The 21,377-nt window shown below is 39.3% G+C and overlaps 1 protein-coding gene across 14 annotated transcripts in view; it reads left to right on the top strand.

The window, feature by feature from the left end:
- The window catches only part of SERGEF (secretion regulating guanine nucleotide exchange factor), a 258,027-nt gene that overhangs the window by 76,448 nt on the left and 160,202 nt on the right, over positions 1–21,377 (top strand). For 13 of the 14 annotated variants that reach the window (XR_011048014.1, XR_011048015.1, XR_011048016.1 and 10 more), the window contains one exon: positions 13,082–13,118. The exons of the other annotated variant lie outside the window; for it this stretch is intronic. Coding sequence is in view for 7 of the 13 variants with exons in the window: in XM_068399175.1 (XP_068255276.1) it covers positions 13,082–13,118 (37 nt within the window). In the remaining 6 variants the exon portion in view is untranslated. The remainder of the gene's footprint in view (positions 1–13,081; positions 13,119–21,377) is intronic. 14 annotated transcript variants of the gene reach the window in all.

Raw genomic sequence — 21,377 nt, 5'->3', positions numbered from 1 at the left:
TTGGTTTGTGGTGTTATGGTGTGCTCCAAAAGGGTTAATTCTATTCTCAAGTGTCTGAAAATCAAGGTGAGTGCTTGTTAGGAAGGTGTGCTGAGCTTCTGCTGTTTTTATATTGTGTCCAGTATGGGATTGATTTGAACAAGCTTGAAACCTATGAAAAAGATAAAGCATTGAGGCTGAAATATGGAGGGAATGTAATCTAGCCTCAAGAAGATGAGGTCTATCTTGATTTCTATTGATAAGTAATTAAAGGAGGAATAGATATGATAGGCTTACAGAATGAGTGAGTGAGAAAATGGAGAAGAGGGAGCTCATGTACGATGAGAGTAATCAAAATCATAGGAAGTTGTTGTGGGGTTCTTAAAGGTTGTTTTTTTTCCCCTTTTTTTTTTTTTAAATAGCTGGAAATATCTAAATCAAAGTATCTAGTATAAAAAGTGTCTTGTCTAGATGAGGTTTTCACATCAGAAAACCAACACACCTGCAACTGTCTCCTCTTCATTTGATGTCATGGTAGATTTTAAGTTAACGTTTCAGTAAGATCCTTAATGCTTTGTGTGCAAAGCAAATCAGCTCTTGTGTCCTTCCTTCGGCAAAGTAGGATATCTTATAATGAAAGAGGTGAGGTTTGCTTTTTTTTTTTTTAAAAAAAAAAAAAGATAATGACGTGTCATTCCCTTGTTGCTTATTCCATTCCAAAATATTATTCTTTTGGGAACAGCAGTGGTTCAATCTGGCACAGTGCTGTGGAGTCTTCTTAGCAGAATCTCTTCAGTCCTAATAGTATGAAAACAGAATGGGCATGGCAAGTTAGGCTGCTAGATAGGATTGTAGTGAGTTGAACTGAAGTCATCTTCCTGGAATGAAGAGGAGTCATTTTGCTACTACTAGGAGTAGTCATATAAGCTACTCCTAACTAGGATTTTGTATAGAGCTTGTTTTTGAAATATTGATGTTCTCCTATTAGTTTCCTCTGTTTTGAGGAATAAATGATTTGGTCTTCAGGAGGATTGGGACTCTTTTTTACATGTTCCTATTGCTTTTGTTAGGTCAAGACATTTGGTCTTCTTATAAGTACTCATCCCTTTTTCCTGACAGTGTCAGGATGAAACTGTAAAATGTAATTGGTCTGTGTGAAAAGATGACAATACCATCACCCTGTCTAAACTGGTCTCATTTCTTGCTTTTTGTGTGGCTGTTGCACATTGAACAGGTATTTCTGATGAGTCGTCCACAGTGATGCTAGATAGTTCCCCTGAGAGGTTCCAAATAATTTAGAATCTATCTGTATATGTGAACAGTCTAAGTGATTCTTTTTGGTATCCAGAAAGATTTATTATGCTGTACCTGACCACAGTAAATTTTATCTGTCTCACTCTTGCCCATTTATCAAGCTTTATTAGCTGCTTCTGGAGTTTTGATTCATGCACAACCCCTTAATTTCAAGAACTCTAAATGAATTCACGTCGCAGGACTTTCACTATCCATCCTGTTTCCTTTGTAGGCAGTTTTGAAGAATGTGTGTGATCTCTTTAACACAGATGGAGCAAGGGATTCCACTAGGTTGAAAATAAGACCCCTCCTCAAAAAACAAAGGAGAATTGCCACATTGTAAATTACATGTATTTGCAGTCAGTGTGCAAGTGGATATGAGCAATGAAAGCTTTCAAAATTTGTTCTGTTAAAGCTGTTTTTCTTTTTATTCCAGAAGGTATAGCTCTATCTGTGGCAGTATTTGGAAATAAAAGGAAGAAATAATTACTGGGCATAAATCTCTTGCAGTCAAATGCAATCCATCTATAACTGTAGTAGGGAGACCAGAATAAGATTCAGGTGAGCCATAGTTCAAAGAAGACATTTACTGTGGTTCATGCCAATCTGGCACTGTTGTGCAATACTGCTATAATAGGATTATTCACTTAAAGTTAAGAAAATCTAAAAATATGGATATTATGTGGACTTAAGCTAAGCTTAAATTTGTAAGAACTTCTTGCCTTCTGAGTTTTGTTAGGGTCCCATACAGAAGAAAAATATTTATCAGTCCTTTTTGCCAAAATGCTATATTTGAATTTGACTGTTATAACCACAGTTCTTCAGAAATTTGGCTTCACATTTCTCAGACTGTTTGTGGGGTTTTATCCTGGTTAGTTCCTTATGTTGTAGTGGAAATCTCCTGAGTTGTGGGAATGGGCTTACTGGAGCAAGTGCATTCTCAATTTGTTATGGTTCCAAGGCTATAGTCTGTTTATGTTGTAGCTGGTTAGAGCCTTTACCCTTATAGCTCTACAGCTGTACCTCATCTGCTGGCCTCTTAATCAAGGAAGTATTTGCTCCTGAGAAAGAAAGAACTGTTTTTCAGCCTATGGAGGCATCAAAAAATTGCTAGTGTGTGCTTATTGCTTCTGTGGCATCAACAGCAGATTGCTGGTGTTGGATGATATCCATTCCCAGTAATAGATTACTGAGCAGAGAATGTTCCTGCATGAGATTCTGGGGAGAAAAAGTTGTTTTCTTTTGTTTTCCTGTAGGCACTGGTCACAACATAGGCAAATTCTGTGGATAAATTAGTATGCATTTAGTTGGTCTTGTGAAACCACTCTTTTCACAATTAGACTTAAATGGTATTGTAGTGGTTATATTATCTGCTTCATTCTTTCAAACTGCAAAAATGCTGCATGTTTAAAAATGTGTCATAAGAAAAATTGTTCCATAATGTGAATTAAATGATCAGTCAGTGCATCCTTTGGCTTGTGAGGTGGGACACATCTCTTAGCTTACTCTGCCCCTGCAGCATTTGGTCCCCTGGCAAGACTGGGAGCCTTTGAAGTTGAGCAGGCTGACATGTTCCCTGAGAAACAAGGAGAAGAAAAGGTCATTTGAAACTGATGTGCTAGTACTGGTGTGAAAGAATCATGCCTCAAAGGTAGCGAAGACTGAAAGAGAGAGAAAGGAGTGGATATTGTGTGAGAGAGATGGTGCATAATAGAAATGTCTTGTAATTAGGCAGCTGCTAGGTCAGAATGAACTGGGATGAATGTGTGGTTTTAAAGAACAGCCCAGCTGAGATGAATGAATGGTTCTTCTGAATGTGAATAGCTGGAGGTCCGTTGGTGGGCTGCCTGGCTTGCCTGGTGTTGGCCAGCTGCAGTTTATTTTCCAGCCCTGGAAAGAAGAGATGTGTTCTGACCTCACTCCAGTGGAGCAACAGCAAGGGTCTGTGACTTTTTCTTCTGTCCATTCTTGTCCTACAGCTTTTTTCTCAAGCTAGTGGATGGTTTTCTGACAGAATATGCTCTGGCTATAGTCTTATTCAAAAAGTTCAAGTTAGAACTTTGAAGGCTTTATGATAATTCAGCTTTTTAATAAAAATGCCTTTTTATCAGCTATGTAGAGTCACTTCAGACATGTTTTTTTCCTAATTCTCCCTTTGTGACTAGCATTAAGGCTCAGTCTCTATTTGAGTCCTTACAAATGGTATCCTTATTTATCCAGAAGAGCTTTTCTATTCATCTTTGCATTGGAGTCTTAGCAAGTTTACATTTTATTTATTTCCAGCAAGCTTGCTGCAGGGAGCTGTGCTGTTACTAAGTGCTGCAGAAACAGAGAATCTGACACTGAAGAGCAGAGTTACATGTCACCCTAAAGGCATAAGCACCATTTATTTGGAGAGGAAAAGGAGCGGACAGTCAGCAAAATTCATGGGTTGATGTTTTTATACAAGGCTAACCCTTACGGAAGTTGTATGCCTGCAGCTCTGATGGAAAGTAAATGAACCAAGAAAATTCTGTCCTCAAGTTGAGGTAGTTGGTGTATGAAAAACATGTTTTTTTTCCTGCTGATGTTTATTTTGTCATATTTTAGGAGGAGTTCTTAAAGTTCTAGTGTTTTTTTGACTACAAATTAAGTTGGTAACATTTTTGGTTTTACGTGCATATATGTGGGAGAGAGAGAGACAGTGAGGGTTGTGCTAGGAATGAGGCAAAGATTTGCATTCTTGAACAGCTGATTGTTATCTTAAATAATATTTCCCCAAGGCATTTGGTCCAATGAGGGACACTTCACATGATATTACACAGTAGTGGTTCTGTACTTCCAGTAACCTGCTCACTTCTTTCAAAGGACTTAAAATGTTTTGGAGATTAAGTAGTTTTTTTCATTCTCTTCAGTGACAGTGTATTTCTGTACTGCAGTTTATGCAAGCAGCAGTGCTCACTGAGGTTAACAGACCTAGCAGTGAAATGAAAGGTCAGTCCAATTGTGCATGAAAGCTTCCTCGAACATTTAGTAATTTCTCTGAAAATTAGTGTTCCCACATCCCGGTCCTGTGTGATGAAGTACTGAGACATCCAAAATTCTATCATAAATTTGGATTTATTGCTGGAAGAAGCAAAAAAGCCTCTATACTTTAAAAGTAGTATTCCTTAATGACATCATTGATAATATTCATTTGATAATACTGCCAGATGTTTTGGATCAAATTTTTAATGAAGTATAGTGTAGGTGAAAAGCACGTAAAAGAAGAAAATACTGTAAGGAGGTTCCAAAAAAACACATGCTAGAAAAAGAAGGGTTGTAGAAAGTCAGCACAGTCGGAGCTCACATCAGTGGGGCCAGTTCCCTCTGGGCAGTGTGGCTGGACAGGGCTCATCAAGTGATGGCTTCTGGCTCAAGGCAGTATGGCCACACTGCCAGCAGTTGTCTCCTTTAAGAGGGTCTTTTAGGGACAGTGTCTGCCTGTTCACAATATCCAAATAGTATACCCGGATAGTCAACTGTTTGAAGGTATGAACTTTATAAGAAGTGCTATTTTTCCTTTCAGTTCTACAAAAATGCAAGGCTTTGTACTGTTGTGTAATCTTGCAGGCTGCGTATGCTGAGTTGTTGGCATTATTTTTTTTTATGTAGAAGAATTGTGGTGAGATTGCTTGTAATAACACTACAGTTAGAGGAGAGCTGAGTTCCCATGATATGTACATTTGATTGCTTAGTGATTCTCTCCAGCTTCACTGAATATGCCAGAAAATATTCCAAATGGATTAAAAATGATTGACTGTTTTGCCACAAGGAAAGAGATGTGAAGCCCAGACTCTGTTGAAAAACTTAAAACTGCAGTTATACATCCAATACAGGACCTTGGGAATAGTTGTTAAGTAGAATTTGATGTTTTGTTGCCAAATGATATTTGCTGTTGTGACTTTTATTCTAAGCCTATAGCATGTTGGATAATGATATGCACTTAGACAGAATGTTTGCCTGCAATCATTGTTTAATAGAACCATTCATTTCATTAAGTTCACAGTACTAGAAATTAGCACATTCAGATAGGTAATGATGACATTTATATGCTAGAATGAACATTTTTCTTTTTGCTGTTTGCGTGTAAAATAGCATAGGAAGAAAACACAGATACCAAGTTTTTTTTGGCATGCTACAATTCTTGATCTGAAAATGTCAGAATAATCTGATGGTAAGGTTGTGTGTGTTGATAGTACAGTCAGATCAGTGTATGAAGAGGTTTTGAAACTTTTTGTTTCTGTGGTCTTGGTTTCTTTCATTTCTTCTGTCAAAGTGGTGTTTGTGGCCTCAAATAAAAAGCAAGCCCACATGGATTGTAAGGTATTCATCTTAGGGCCTCTCATTTAACTTGGGAGAGAGAGGCACTGACACTGTAAGGAGCTGGGAATTGTGGATGAAACAATCTAAATCAAAATCATTTTGAGAAAGATGGTGAAGAAGTTCCCTTCGGTAAAACTGTGCATCTGCTGAAGACCCCATTCCTCTAGTTCATATTTGGATGTGGATAGAGATGTCTGTAATGTTAGTGAGGATTTTGGCCGTGTGGGATTTGCACTGGACAGACATAGGTTTGGGAGTACGTACACATTAACAGTCAGGGCTGATGTGATTGATGATTTCTTTTTCAGTCAGAAGGGATACTTTAGTCTTACTTTTCACAAAATACTGAAGACTGACTAGAGATCTTGTTACAGGAAACAAACTGGGATTGAATGACTGTGACTTGGCTCATTTTAAAAATGATGAAAGGATAAACAAAAGTTGGTTTGTGGCTCAGGTCTTGATTGCAAAAATGGAAAATGTTGTCAGACTAGTGAGGCTGAGGGATATGAAAGTGACAGAGCTTGATTTTCCTGGAATGAAAGATGCTAGTGCTTTCTGAACCCCAAGGAAGGAAAGTAACTGCCTGAAGAAGGATACAAGAACTAACTGGAAAATCTTCAGGCAATGGAGAAGAGCCAGCTGACCTTGCTGACTTGTGAAGATTTTTATTACACTTGTCTTGGCTACAGTCTTGTTGTTCTACTCAAACCTAATCCCACTGGGTATTCTTGCTGGGATCTCGGCAACTTTTGTATTGTCCTAGGGTCATCTGATGACAAGGTTTTGTTTTTTTTTTTTTTTTTTTTGGTGGACATGGATCTTACTTTGTCTTGACATCTCAGTCCATCCATCTTCAATTTGAGGCAAACAGAACATATCTAAGTTTTTCAGTATGACCACACTTGCCTTGCAAGTAGACATTGTGGGTGCACATGGGTTGCTGTGATGTAAACCTTCTGTGGAAGTGTTAACCGCTTTAACAATTAGCTTTTCTTCCCTCCTTTTATTTTCATCCCTTCTGCCTGATCTCTTTAATGATAGCTTTATGTGGTTGTGGTGCTTCCTACCTGATACTAAAAGATTGGTTGTTTTTTGGTATGTGTTTTTGGGGGTTTTTTTTGTGTGTTTATGTGGGTTTGTTGTTGTTTTCCTTTGGAATTACAACTGTTCCAATTTTCTGCAATCAGTTGAGACCCAGGCTGTACCAACTGAATCTGAGAAGTGCAACTGCACCCTGTTACCCACAAGAAGCTGTTCCTGGGAGTGTGGTGCTCAGTGAGTCAGTGGATAGCATAGCAGTGTCTCATGTATGGTTAGTGTCATAGAGAGGGAATGTGTGCAGGGACTTATATTAACGTGACTTATGGCACAGAGTGTAAAGACAAGATCTTGGGGCTGGCAAGCTGGCTTTTTGGTAACTGTGAGACAGTTGGCAGGGCAGGATATTGAATGATTGGAGATGGGACTCTGAAACAGTGGGTGGAGAAGCAAGGGAAATGCTGCACCGGGAAAAAGCATTTTGTGTATTGTGCTACAAGTGAGGGAGGCTTGGGATTAGTTTCAGGCAGGGAGGGCATAGATCATAATTCTGGAAGCTATAGAGAGCTATACAATCTTTCTTTTGAAAGCTTACTTCATCCTGCCAGTGTCTTAATGCTTCCTCTCTTCCTCCGTGCTTGCAAAGGTCCACTTACATGGCACATTAGCTTTTGGTCAGGTGTGTCTCGAGGAGAAATATTTTCTTCCAGACCTTAGTACACAGGCTTCAGTTTAAATTCTGTTGTTAATTTTCTTGCTGTAGTGGAAAGTAAAACTATATGCAAACTAAAAAGCCAATCACAGAAGAACAAAAAATCCACCTTAAGTAGAAGATTAGATTGATGAAAAATGGAAAATGTCTTGTGAGCTATAGGACACTGGGCCTCTCACTTTTCAACTGATACAGCTAACAGTTAGGAACAGATTTAGTGTGCTGTTCTTGGTGAGGTTGCACTGGTTTGCTGCTAACAGGTGTTGCATTAAACTGCACTTAGCCTTGTGCTCGCCAAGGAGTGTGACTAGGTTAGCAAGCTACTTTCTTATCAATCAAGAGTCAAATGATCCAGTAGAGGAACACAGAGTTCCTAGTGAAGGATCATTGGAAGCAGGACAGCTTTGCTAATTAGATTCCTTTTATTTTATTTTTTCACATCAGTAGAATTCTGCATACAAATGTAATTGGGCAGAGTGCGTCAAGTAGTACAAATCGTTATGATACATTAATCAAGGGCATGGAAGAACAGCTCTGGGAGAGAAGATTCCCTTGTCTTACATAAGCTTTGATCTGCATTCTCTTGATCACCTTTTCTCCTTCCCTTATGACTTCTGATCCCAGAAGGAATAAACTTTGCCATCCTCTGACCCTGGCAATTTCCTTACAGTAAAAGTTGTCAAAAGACATGAGTTGCCATGGCTAAAGGCAAATACAAAGTCCTGGGTAAAAGTACTTATGTGCACATCCTTTTAATGGTTTCCTTCCCTTGCCCCTCCCCTCGCTCTCAAGAGCTATGCTTTCCTGCAATTAAAAAGTTAGAAATGGTGGTGAGGAGAATCTGGATGCAACTCCTTAAATAGCATATCTTGATTCATCCTTAGAAACCTATTTTGTACATCAAGCTCTTATCTCTGAGAAGTGATGAAAGCCTCGCTATCCTTGAATGTTTTGGGAAATAATTGCACTGTTGGGAATTAACCTGCACTGGCAGAGCAGTCAACCAAAAATAAATGGTGTTGAGGTCCTTTTGTTGTTCTAGCTAAGCACCCTGATGTTTGGATGCTTGTGAATTTTTGTTCTGCAATCCCCATCGTGAGCCCAGCTCCCGGTGCCTCTTCCTTACAACCCTTAGCCCTGTCCCTTCCTCTCTGCTGCAGCACTAGGCTGCTTTGCCTGCAATTCTGACTCGATCTTTTTCCTGATGGGTTGCACAACAGATCCTCAGTTGGAGCCCTGGGAGCACAAAAAGAAAAGAAAGAGTAGCCTTGTGGTCAAGGTACTAGCCTGAAACTTGGATTTTTATATGCTTTGTCAGGCTTGTTTTGTTATAGTGCTTGGAATTCCCTTAGGGGATGGTTGACAAAAGATATTTTGTCTCTTAATTACCTTTTGGAATCAATAGGAGATTGTATGTCTAAATATCTACATGAGTTTTATCCTGTATAAATTTTCTTACTATCTACGAAGAAGAGAACAATACTTTCTTACCTCATAGGACTGTGGAGGAGCAAAAAGAGAGGGATAGCTGTTCTGCAGAAAGACTTCTATCCTGGATATACGAGGGAGGTGCTCTGGATTTACCCTAACACCTACTCTGAACCTTCTTCCCTGATATCACCTTCTTAAGTAGATAACCTCTTCCTAATACGCATACATATATTATGTATGCACACATTTTCTTATGTATATACAAACATATATATGAATGTATATATAATATATTTAACATATTTTTAAATGTTATTTTAATACTTCATATAGTATTTTAATTATATAAAAATATTTTAATCTTAAGTGAAATACTTTCTCTATTTTGTGTAACCTACTGCTTTTACATTCAATCGATTAATTTTTGTTAGGGCTGGGCCATAGGCATATCTGCAGGCTGCAGAAAGATGTTGGTGTTTTGCTCAGAGTTAGTGGTTGCGGTACTAAGGTCTTTCATCACCATCCATGCAGCTTGTCCTGACTATTCATGATTAAGAAAATGACTGGGCCCTTGGCTGCTTCTCACTGCATGTGTTAAATCTGGATCTGAACTACAACCGTTGCCAGGTAGAAAACAGCTTGCTAACACACAATTTAAGGGAAGAAGCAAACAATTTATGTATGGTTGAAAGGGCACGTATAATAAGGTAAATGAGTTCCGAGTAAAATGGTCCCTAAGCATTCTTTTCCTGCCTCACGGGTGTTTGTGAAGTGCTTTGAGATTGTTTGTATAGAGATCACGATATCCTTGCACAACTCTTACTCAAATTTTCCTCCAAACAGAGAAGAAACTTTAATATGAATTGTTTTGGTGTAGGGGGTCATGTTTCTTGAGGCTCACAGAATGCTTCCGTCACTAGCAGTCACTCTGATTTGTCTTTAAGATTAGTGATTTATTTTTAAATTAAAACAGAATGTAAAAATATTGCCCAATTAGAAAGCATTATTGTGTGTTTATAAGTACCCTTGAACGTACATATCCACTGGGACCACACAGATGTCTGTTGGAATTTAATTTCTCTGCAGCACGTTGGGGGTGGGGACAGAAGAGAAGTAGCCAGAAAATTATGGTTGCTGCAGAAAATACCAGACTTCTCCCAGTGACCTGCACTGGCTGCAGAGCTTATTACATCTGATGTAAGAATAAAACATCTGTTCAGCAGTGCCGTTCTCTGGCTGGTTCATATTTATACCAGCAAATTATGCATTCTTGGCTGATTGCCTGTTGTGAGGAGTCATGAAGAAAAGGGGGTGTCACATTTTGAAACTTATTGTAAAAGAGGTGCTATGAAATACCAGCAAGGCTGCACTGCTCATTAGGCAGTGGCAACCTTGCTTCACCTCTGTGGTGTGGTCTCTTCTGAGCTCTAGAGTCATAGGTGTGCAGGCCAGCAGGAATCCTGCAGGTGGATGGTGTAGCCTGTAGCGAGCAGCGTGGATGGTGAATAAGGCTGTTGTTTCAGAAAGCTAACTTTAAAGTCCCCTAAGGCTGTTTTTTATTTGGGGATTCCTACAAAGTCAGTCTGTGTTGTCAGGTGGTGACACCTTGTGCGAAGGCAGAGGTGGTGAATCTTGTGCTCTCCATCTAGCGAATTCTTCTTTGGAGCACAGAACTGCTGCTGGTACGTGGCATGCGCTCTCCTTGCTCTGGGCCACTGAGGTGAATCCAGGGCACTGTCCTCAGCAGCTTGTGATTTTGCTTGATTTCAGTCATTGTTGGCAAAGCCTGCACTTTCACTGAGGTGGCTTTTACCCGACTGAAAGGGGTGCAGCAGCACTTGTCATTTGTGCTTCGCAGTAACTTTTACCCCATCGGGCTACAGAGCTGCAGTGAGTGCAACTGCATGATGTGTTGGCCATGCGTGCCTGTCATGGTGGCAACCCCCCAGAGCTGGCGGGTCTGGAGAACACAGCAATTCCTGGTCTGGTTGTACCCAGTGCAGTTGGACTGACTCCCTTACAGCCTGATAAGCTGGCTAGTGAGTGGCACTGAACGGTGGGCACAGTACCAGCTATATGAGTAGGGTACAAAGCTTTTTGAGGTCACCAGTGTTCTTTTATCAGCTTTGCAGGCTCTGTAGCTGCTGCTATTAGGTATAGGAACAAAATGCTTCTTTGTCAGGGGATGTTTTACATTCTAAACACCACCTTGTTTGGGTGATTTTTTGTGGTATGTGTGTGTTTTTGTTTTTGGTTTTTTTTTTTAAATGTAGTGTTTCTGAAGGGGATCCTGGCAGTAAGTATGAGCCGCCACCATGAGCAGTTCTTTTGTACCGATGCTTTTGAATTGCTGCCTGCGTTAACATATTTCCTAGGGAAGTAGCTGAGATAGGGTGATTCACACCTCAGATAACATTTATTTATTTTATTAGCAGCAGCTTCAGAATCTCCAATTTTCAGCACTTAGTGAAGATACAGAATTTGCTTTTTGCTAGAAAGCCTTTGTGTGTGTTTCCATGTGTGGATCTTGTTTCCATGGCATCAGCCTTTAAGCTCATGAAACATTGCTGCGGAGCGTTAGCCAGAGAATAGGCATTAGGAACCAGCCCTGCTCCCGTGTAGGGCTCTCACGTGTGGTGAGGATAATGATATGGGATATGGTGATGATTTATGCGTTTTAACAGTCGGGGCTTAAAGCTTTGCCAGTCTGCAATATTGCAGAATAAAAGACTTGATGCAGCCCTGCTAGTGCTCTTGCAAAGGCATTGCTTTTTCTGCTGCTTTGTCTTGATTTTTCTGAAGATGAGTCCATCCTGGATTGTGCTGTGACTTGAATTATTTTTCTTGCCATGTTTTCCCAAATGCATTAATGTCTTGGCTAAGCACCTCTATCCTAAAGGGTCTGTTTTGCCTTCATTGCCGTTGTGTTAGGATGGCATCGACCAAATGTTTTCATGTCACAGTTGTAGTGCGTGTACATTGTGAGAAGTAGTGATTGCAGTGTTTATTTGTAACACAATCGCTCAAGCTAGTTTCTGTGTCAGTCTTGGGTATCTCTTTTCCAGTAAATGCTCAAGCACAGTGAGCTGAGTACAAGGACTGTTTTTTTTTCTATGGTTTTATGTTATGCAGACATTGAGGTGATTGCAGCAGTTTATCTGGCTGTAAAAACTATAAAGTTATGCATGCACAAAACCATATAAAATTTTGATGGTATGGACCTGTATTTTTTAATATTTGTTTTATATTTTATCATTGCAAATGTACTTTTAAGAAGTAGGAGAATATGCTTATTAATTTTCTCCAGCTCAGTAGCAAGTGTAATTGGCAGGTAGGTGTAAGACAATGAGCTGGATACAGGATTTTGAGGGGATTGCTTGTGTTTTAAACTAAAACTTGAGGGAACTCAGCAGTTACCTTGTGTAAGATTATGTCTGTATTCCGTCAGACAGTGGGCTGCTGTCGGTGCTTGTGTTACCATCATTTGTGAAGAACTTATTAAAGCTAGTGAGTGATACTATGTAATATATGCTAAAGCAACTTAAATGGCTGACATGTTCACAGCAGCTAAAAAGAAGAAAGAAAAATACTGACTGAGTTTGCTTTGAAAAGAAATTCATAACTGATTTCCATCACTGATGAGCTTGGGAGAAAATGTTTGCATAGGTTTCTTGTTTTCAGTGTCTCTTAAAAATTAAACCAGCCTGCTGCTAATGGAAGAGTTGAGTTCTATGGTATATTTTCTCCATTCTAGGCAAATGACCATAGAGATCATATCACTTTAGGTTTATCTCGCTGAGCCTGTATACTTTGAGCAGTTCTACAGGGATCGGCTGGAAAAACAGTATAGATAAGAGAAATGGAGATCTTCATCTCCCTCTTGTTTCCCAGCTGTCTCTGTATGTCTCTGATCTTGCAAAGGCTTAATCTGTGTTTGCTCTATGCCCATGAATAGTCTTGTTGGATCCAATGGATGTTGTCAAGGGTGTGATGTGTTTGCAGAATTCTGGCCAGTCTTGATCCTAAGGATTGAAATGTCATTTTGAAAAGCAAATGCCTGTTTATTAACAAAACAAACAAATGTACCCCCCTGCCACCAAGCCCCTAAGTGACACTACAAATAAAATTTCATTTAAAGTTAAGAGCACTTCAACCTTGATCTTGCCTCCTACAAACTGTAGTTGTTTGTTTCAGGTTAATTTTTAATTTCCTGTCATAATCGTGGCTGTCTTCCTACTGGTAAGCAGGTTCACTTTTTTTTCATTCATACTTCTTTTTCAGATTGCGTGTGGCTCAGAGCATAATCTGGCAGTAGTTGGTAAGTAGCTTAATTTTATAGGAAATCCTCTCACCTTTTTTTCATTTTTAAGTAGCACAAAATGAAAGAAAAACATGCACATCAAACATACTGAGCGATTAACGGCATTGTGTGCAGCTGAAAGGAGGAGATTAACATATAGATGTGGAGGAAAGAAGAAGAGAAACCGTTAGCATAAGTGGTGATGATGAAAAGGTGCCCTTGTTGACCAGTCCCTGTAAGGAGGGAGGGGTTGATGGATATAACAGCAAAATACATTTGCAAAGTGCTACAGCCTGTTTTAGAACGAAGCCATTGCAACAATTCAGGCTGCAGATTTGGAGTAGCATCTAAGCTCGAAGCTGGTCAAAAGTATCTTTGCTTAACATAGAAATTTTCAATGAAAAGAAATCCTGGGTCTTTTCTTATTTGAAGCTTGGAAAATCATCAAAATGTCAGTCAGTGGTAGTCAGGTTATTTAGTGCATCTTGGTATAATGCAGCTGTTGTAATAATGATGAAAGTACTAGGAAGCTAATGTCGGTGGAAAATTGAATTTTGTGTATTCCAGGAACCATCAGATTCTTGCTTTCATGTGATGAGTGAGTTGATATCTGGAGTTTGATACATGATTGGTATTATTTATAATTACATGTTTAAGAACATTTTTAACTGTAGATTTTCAGGTGCTTTATAGAGGAAGTCAGCATAATTATCCCCATTAATAAACAGGGTGTGAGAGAGGAAGAAAGGAATTCCATGCTAATCAGAGCTGGAAATGAAACAGTCTTCTAAGTTTCAGTCCAGCACTCCATCCACATAGACATTTTTGATTGCCGTGACTGATGTGTTGAGATGTGAAGAATTTCCTTGATTTTCCAGTGTGGTATGACAGGTGTGAAGAAACCACCTATTTGGTATCCAACTTGCATTCTATGTCCTAATTTTTAAGATGTTTATTTTAGCTTGGTGTCTTATCTGTTTCATTAAGTGGCCACAAAGGTGGTGTTCTATATATGTAGTATATTTCCATATATACTGTAGTATATTTTCTAATTATCCTTCTGCAATTAAACCTTGTAGCAAACTAAGTTCTACTTAGTTTATGCCTGGCTTTAAGAAAATAATTTCCCTTTGCTTTCTCCCTACTTGTTCAGTGTCACATGCCTGTATTAATTGTCAGGCTGGTGCTTGTGAATGTTGGCTGAAGAGCAATCTGAAGAATCACATTGTGTTTCTTGCTGAATTGATGAAGTAAAAGTGTGCTGCTAGCGGATTCTTCCAGCGTTCATGAAAGCAAAGCATTGAGCTTGAACAACCTTCTCTCTCCTTGTGTCCTTTTAAGCTTTCTGCCTTCTAGGCAGAAATCTCTGGGAAAAAAATGAGGAGGGGAAAGAAATTCTAGAAGTAAGTTACAGTAAACTAAGACCTTTGAATACGTGAAGAACATCATATGCCTCAGCTGTGTGCTGCACTCATTGAATTCAATGGGAAAATTATCAATGCTGGAAGTTAGTTGATTTTATTTTAAGGACAACAGAGATGTGATGTTAATATTTTTTTGAACTAAAGAACTATGATGCATTTTATTCCTGAAATGAATTTTTACATGTGCTTTTAAGAGGTTGACTTTTTAGAACATTTTGTGGTAGGATTTCTCCAATCAGTTGGCTCTCTTAGTTCAAAGGTGTCAACTCTTTCACTCCTTAAAGATACCACACAGATTTCCATAAGTATGTCTACTTGATCATACAATTTTCTAATAACTTATCGTTCAAGCAGAGTTTATTAAGGACAACTATGTCATCAGTTTCTTAACTGATCAGTGCCTGAGTGATTGACTTTTAGACTGAAATAACTCAAGCTTGATAGGAAAGGTAAATGGAAAAGCAAGTCTTTATAATATTCAAGTCACTATTTCTGGTTTTACATACAAATGTGTTTGTGCTTTTTTTGTTGCATCATCTTTTAAATAGAAACATTTTTAAGACAGAGAGGCTAGATTTGTGATTCATTTCACAAATGCTGAAGTTGTGTTCCAGCCATCTTGCTGATGATACAAACTGATTTGTAGGGCTAGCGAGCAGTTAGTTTTTTCATGTTACTTTATATAGTCATCATCCATTTGTACGGTTCAGTTGTTTGAATTCTCTTTTCTTGCTTTCTTCTACTGAAGTCAGTGCAAAAATTTGGCTGTTCTCTTCACTGTGATGGCACTGACTCCTTTTTCTTGGGTAAATTGGAAGAAATTCAGTTTTCATTTGATCATGAGGTAAATGTTTGATATCAAGTAAAAGGAGGTGTGGGATGTCTCCAAATATACCTACATTTCTAAACTAAAAGTAATAATTAGTACATGAAAAAGTGTAAACATCTTCACTTCTAGCTCTTGGTGAAAACACTTGTTTTGGTTTAGGGTTGTCCCGTGATACTGATTCTAAAATTTGCAAGTGTTATAATATTTTTCATGTTCATATGACCTTTCACTTGAAAATGAAAATCCCTGCCTAATAACCTTGCACTTTTCACCTCAGTCAAAGTTTAATCATCATGGGAGCCAGCCTGTTTTTGGTTGAAAAAAAAATGGTTATTTAATAAATGTTGGATAACATCTCACATCTGAAAAAGATCTTCCAACACTGAAAACTCTGTACGTACTTACTGAGCACAACAAAGGCTGGCTTTTCAACCTGAGTATGATAGCTGCGCTGTGTAGCACTGAACTTCATGGTATTAAGACAGAATCTTTGAATGATTAAAATATGTAATGAAGCTAAATCACTGTGACAAAGTTGAGCTGTTCCGTGTTTGGGAGTTGTGCTGGTTTTTGCTGGGCTAGAGTTAATTTTCTTCATAGTAGCTGGTATGGGGCTGTGTTTTGGATCTGTGCTGGAAACAGTGTTGGTAGTACAGGGATGTTTTCATTATCGCTGAGCAGGGCTTACACAGAGTCAAGGCCTTTTCCGCTCCTCACATCACCCCACCAGTGAGTAGGCTGGGGGTGCACAAGAAATTGGGAGGAGACACAGCTGGGACAGCTGACCCCAACTGATATGATGTCATGCTCAGTATATAAAGCTGGGGGAAGAAGGAGGAAGGGGGGGACATTCAGAATGATGGCATTTGTCTTCCCAAGTAACTGCTGCGTGTGATGGAGCCCTGCTTTCCTGGAGATGGCTGAACACCTGCTTGCCGATGGGAAGCAGGGAATGAATTCCTTGTTTTGCTTTGCTTGTGAGCACGGCTTTTGCTTTACCTATTGAACTGTCTTTATCTCAACCCATGAGTTTTCTCACTTTTACCCTTCTGATTCCCCCCCCCTATCCCACCAGAGAAGAGTGCGTGAGTGGCTGTGTGGTACTTGGTTGCCAGCTGGGGTTAAACCATGACAGGAGTCTATAGTGTTTTCAACACTGAAAAAGTAAGGAGGTTTGATTCTTACCCTAAAAAGCATGTGTTTAAAATGGTATTCATGGAAAAGGCTTTTATTGGGTTCTCACCTGCTCCCCGCTAAGACTTTGATCCTCCTTTTTTTTTCAAAAGAGAATAGTTATCCTTTAAGAGAGCACTTAGTGTGCCACATGCAGATCATGCAAAGCTACAACTTAAGTAATCAAGCAATATTAACTATGCAGAAATAGAGTTACTATAAAATGTATGCATCCTTTGACTGTGTTGCAACCACAAGGCACAGGACAGAATGCCTTGAAGAGCCTCCAAATGCAAATGTCTTATTTTAATAAAAATTAAACCCAGAAATTTTATTCAAGCCTCCTTGAAGTAGTTAAAAAAAAAAATCATTACAAGGATGCCACTTCTATAGTCTCACTCTCCAAAACCTTGGTAAAGCATAATATCCCTTTTTGATCTTGCTTTTGTCATTTTCTCAACCTGTATAAACCAATAAAAATCTTGTAAAAGAAAGATACTGGAGGATGTGTAGGGAGAAGTGCTTGTTTTAAAAGCTTATTAGCTTCAGTTGAAGTCCATCTTTAAAGTAGCCTTCAAAGGGGCATTTGGGTGCCTTTGACTGTATGTTTATAAGCAGTTATTTCTTACCTGGTTTGTGCATGCCCACAGTAGTGCAGTGGCTGATACCAAATCTGATTTGTGATTTTTCTATTAATGTAATGGGTAACTGGGACACTTCAAATGTTTTTGTGAGTTTGGAAGAGAAAGACATGGACCTTTCAAGTAGATATTTTCTGTTATGATGTTTTTGAAGGGGAAAAGTGCTTGGAAGTGTGCTTACTTCAAATAGTGCAAATGGCTTTTCCTTGCACTTCCATAGTCAGTGTGGTGAATTCTGGCTTCTCCTCAGGCCTATTTTCTTTCATGGGGAATTTCAAACTTCCTTCAGTGAGATCGTCCACAAATCCTTGTTTTGATACCGCTTTGTAGTGACCCACACCGCAGGGGCACTCTCAGTGCAGGTGATGATGGTGCAGCACTGTTCACAAGAAGAAGCCAGGCTTTGTGATTACTGTTGTTGTGCAGTTACTCCCTTGATACCTGTTTCTGTCTCCTTTGGACTTCTTTCTTTTCAGGTTACCTACTTAGCACTGCTTTTTCCACGTGACTAATGGTAGTGGAGAGGGCACCGTGTAATAAATGTTACAACAACAACAAAAAAACCCCAAACGAAAATGCCCAAGCTGGCCACCCAACCGTGAGCGTCTTTTACACACAGAAGCTCAAATGACATATGAGGAGACAAGTCCCTGCCTGATCGCATTGAGCCCTATTTCAGTGTGTTCAGTGCAACAGCATTTTCACACAAAATTTTTAAAATCTCTTCTCAATTTTCTGCTAAATAATAGGCCTGTCCAGAAAAGGGTTAGATTTGTCTCCTGCTGCCTTTTTTGTTTGCCGTATTTTAGAACGTGTGATATGTTCCAAGATTCTGTCTTCTCTGTGGTTCATGTGCAACCACTGCTGTAAATACAATGACATGGGCATTCACAGCTGTCTGAAGCTTCAATTCATCCAGTTGGACAGTAAACAGTAATACTAAATTTAATGGAAGAATAATCTTTGTAGAGGAAATTAGGATAAAAATCCCTCCACTCAAATGGCAGGTCGTGCTTCAAATGCTCTGAACTGAAGTGTGCAGTAGTGTTAGAGGGGCAGTAAAAGAATTATTCCATGATCTGTTAAAATTTGCTTTTTATGTTCTTATGCTGGAAGAACATAACAATTATGAGCTGGAAAACAAATGTGATCAAAGTGATCCCAAACTTAGGGAGCTGGTGATACACCTCCTGAAATGATGGTGGTGTTAATGGCACCCCAAATGTTCCATGTTTTGTAATAAGGAAACTGAAGGGTTCTTATGTGGGAGCCACTACCTCCTAATTAACGAGGTCACATTCTTTTAGTGAAGTTCCATGATTCCAACTAAATTATTGTATAAAGCATCAGCTGAGGAAGTACTGTAACAAAATATGAAAGGCATATTTCTATGGCAGAGTGAGCACCAATGGGGAGAGGAGACTGTGCAGGCTGATGGACGGATCTCTGCATTATGCTGGCAGTATTATTTAGATGTTCACAGCAGCCCTGCAAAGCGGCAGATGTATTCATGTGTCTGACATTTGTTCCCAGGGGACTCAGCAGTCTGTCATAAAGAGAAAAATCATAAATTCTCTCTCTTGCTTTTCATATTGCTGTAGTGTTTGGAGGAATCTTCAGTGTACGCAGTGGAGGGCACTGGTGTTCAGCAAGGAGCCTCTGTCTGCTCGTCTATTTATTTATTATGCATGAAAAATCCCCGTGCAGGCAGGGTCTCTATTGTAAAGGTTTCCTGGCAGACCAGCATGGAGTCATGTTGCAGCACACAGTCTCTTTGCTTTGCAGCACTAATCACATTCTCTACTTATTAAAGGGCACCTGGCAAGACTTCGAGTAACCACCACTGTTGTCATTTTCATGGGGGTTATATGTTGGCCTTCTACATTTGTTCTCTGGCAGAGCCATTTTGTATGTCATTTAGCTCTTAATGTGGCTTTGACTGTTAAAATAGCTCTTCGAAATACAAACTGCTTTGGTTATATTCATTATAAAATAGCAGCCTTACTTATATCATTAACTTCAGCACCTGAGTGCTTTCTACAGAGCTAGATACAGGTCTGACATCACAGTTTTCCTGTCATGTTTAGATACAGCGAGCCCTAACGGTGCTGTTCGAATGTCTTTTTGCTTTGTGTTACTTTTCCGTAGACTATTTCATGCTCCAGGCAAACTAATTCTTTCAGCTTCCTAAGATAGAAGCTGAAAATGAATTTCAAATTTTTGTCTGATTTTTTTGTTATTTTCAGCAAGCTACCCTCAAAAAATCTGATCCTCTGATCCCTTTGAGCTGCTTTTCCAGGGGCTAATGGAAAGCCAAGCTGCCAACTATTTATGAATTTGTGGGTGTAAGGTGATGAGGAGAGAAATGAGCAAATGCTAATTTGAGCACTTGGAAAAGCCTTCTGATGGGGCTAAAAAAAGTTTTGTATCAACCAAATTGTCTAAAGTCACCGGCCACTGGTTGTAGGAAAGGGAGGATATTTTGCTGTGAAAAGCTAATTAGATCCACAAGAAAAAATGGGATTGCACTGACCACCTAGAAAGAAACTCCAGAGTTTAGGATAAGATCTGGTTGTACTGCATCTTCTCTGACTGAGTGAAGTCTAGGCTTTACAGCTGCCTTCTCTTCCAGGCTTTGTCACTGTATTGCTGCATGGTTTGGGTGATTTGGCTGCAGAATGCTTTGTTCATCTTCCTCTTTTCTCTGTGTGTCTTGTCAATTTAGATTGTGAAATCTTTGGAATAAAAACTGCCTCTTAGTGTATTTTAGCACTGCCTAGCATAATGGGACCTGATTTTTTTTTTTTTTTAATACTGCAATAATACTAATAATAGTTGCAATCACTTTCCTTCCCCTCAGAGAGAAAATTTTAAAATAGTCTGGCGGTGTGTGTGTCTCTATCTTAATTTGTATCATTTAGCATATAAGCAGGTAATAATGCAGTGCTTGTCATGTTGTTTACAGTGTGGTTTCCTGCCGTTACCAGATACGGAGCTGCTTAGGCTCTGAAGATAAAAGCTCTTATATTTCTGTATAAAAGCTTCACAGTTCTTGTAAAATTTTTAATTGAACTTTATGTGTCACTGTGGTGTCAGCTTATAGTTCGTCTAGAGTTGAGCTCTGTGCAGTAACTGTCATTATGTTTCCTGCGAGGCACCACATCACGTCTACAGGGATAATTCTGCTGTGTCAAGAACCCTGCAAAAGATGGGTTAGAGACAAGCATGCAATACTAACCTCTGGTGACAGCTAAAACCATCAAGTTAGAACTATGAGTGGCAGATAGAGGAGATAATTATCAGAGGAAGCTAGCAAACAACCAGCAAATGCTACCAAGCAAGAATTTCACTTGAAGCAGAATGAGTAGAGGGCTTTTGCTTGCAGGTATTGGTGAACAGGAAAAGTTGTTCCACCTGGTTTTAGAAAAGGATGGAGGATGGGAAGGCTCTTGAGAGTAGGAGCTGCAGTACAGATGCATGTAATCCTTTTTCAGAGGGTTCTCTAGATGGGTACTAAGTATTTAGAAAACAAGTTACATTTTATCATATTTGTTTACTCGCAGGCTTTAAGTGGAGCAATTACTTTAAGTAGAAGAAAAATATATCCAATATGCCTAAGGCATATTTATCTTAATTTTCAAGTAAGCAGACAGGAGTAACAAAAATAGTCACCCTTGCTCACAAAGAAAGATTGTTTGTTGGCTATAAAATGAAATAAAAGGAAGGACAAATGTCTGGCTTCAGGGAGTCACCTAGAGCACGTAGGAGAGATGCTCACCGAAGTAAGTAAAAGCACGAGGCCGGCAAAGCAGCTGAAAGCACTTGGAAGTGCAACAAATGAAGGCTTCAGTACTATCCTACTGAGCAACGCCTAAGCAAGCTGTGCTGGTAATTCTGGATTCTGTGCATGTAACAACACTTAAACTTCTAAGTATATCATTGAGTAGAAATTTTGCAACTTAAGGGTTGACAGGAGGGAAAGGTGGTTTCTGTTTAGAAGGCTGGTGTGAGGAGTGCCCTTACTGTGCTGTGGGATTTGTGGCTCTCCAGGAGTGAATGTCATGCTGTACAGCCTTGGGTTGACACCCACATGTTTGTGTGTACTCACTATCCAGCTCCTTTGTGGAGCACTAAGAAATTTTTCTGTCAGTGCACAAATAAATATGTATGACCTAGCTTAGTTATACTCTATAAGTGAATAATCTCTGAA

The sequence above is a fragment of the Nyctibius grandis genome, chromosome 4 (assembly GCF_013368605.1).
Source record: "Nyctibius grandis isolate bNycGra1 chromosome 4, bNycGra1.pri, whole genome shotgun sequence".
In the NCBI taxonomy this organism is placed as follows: domain Eukaryota; kingdom Metazoa; phylum Chordata; class Aves; order Nyctibiiformes; family Nyctibiidae; genus Nyctibius; species Nyctibius grandis.
Note: the sequence above shows the minus strand (reverse complement) of the source record. Positions and strands in the feature narration are given on the sequence as shown.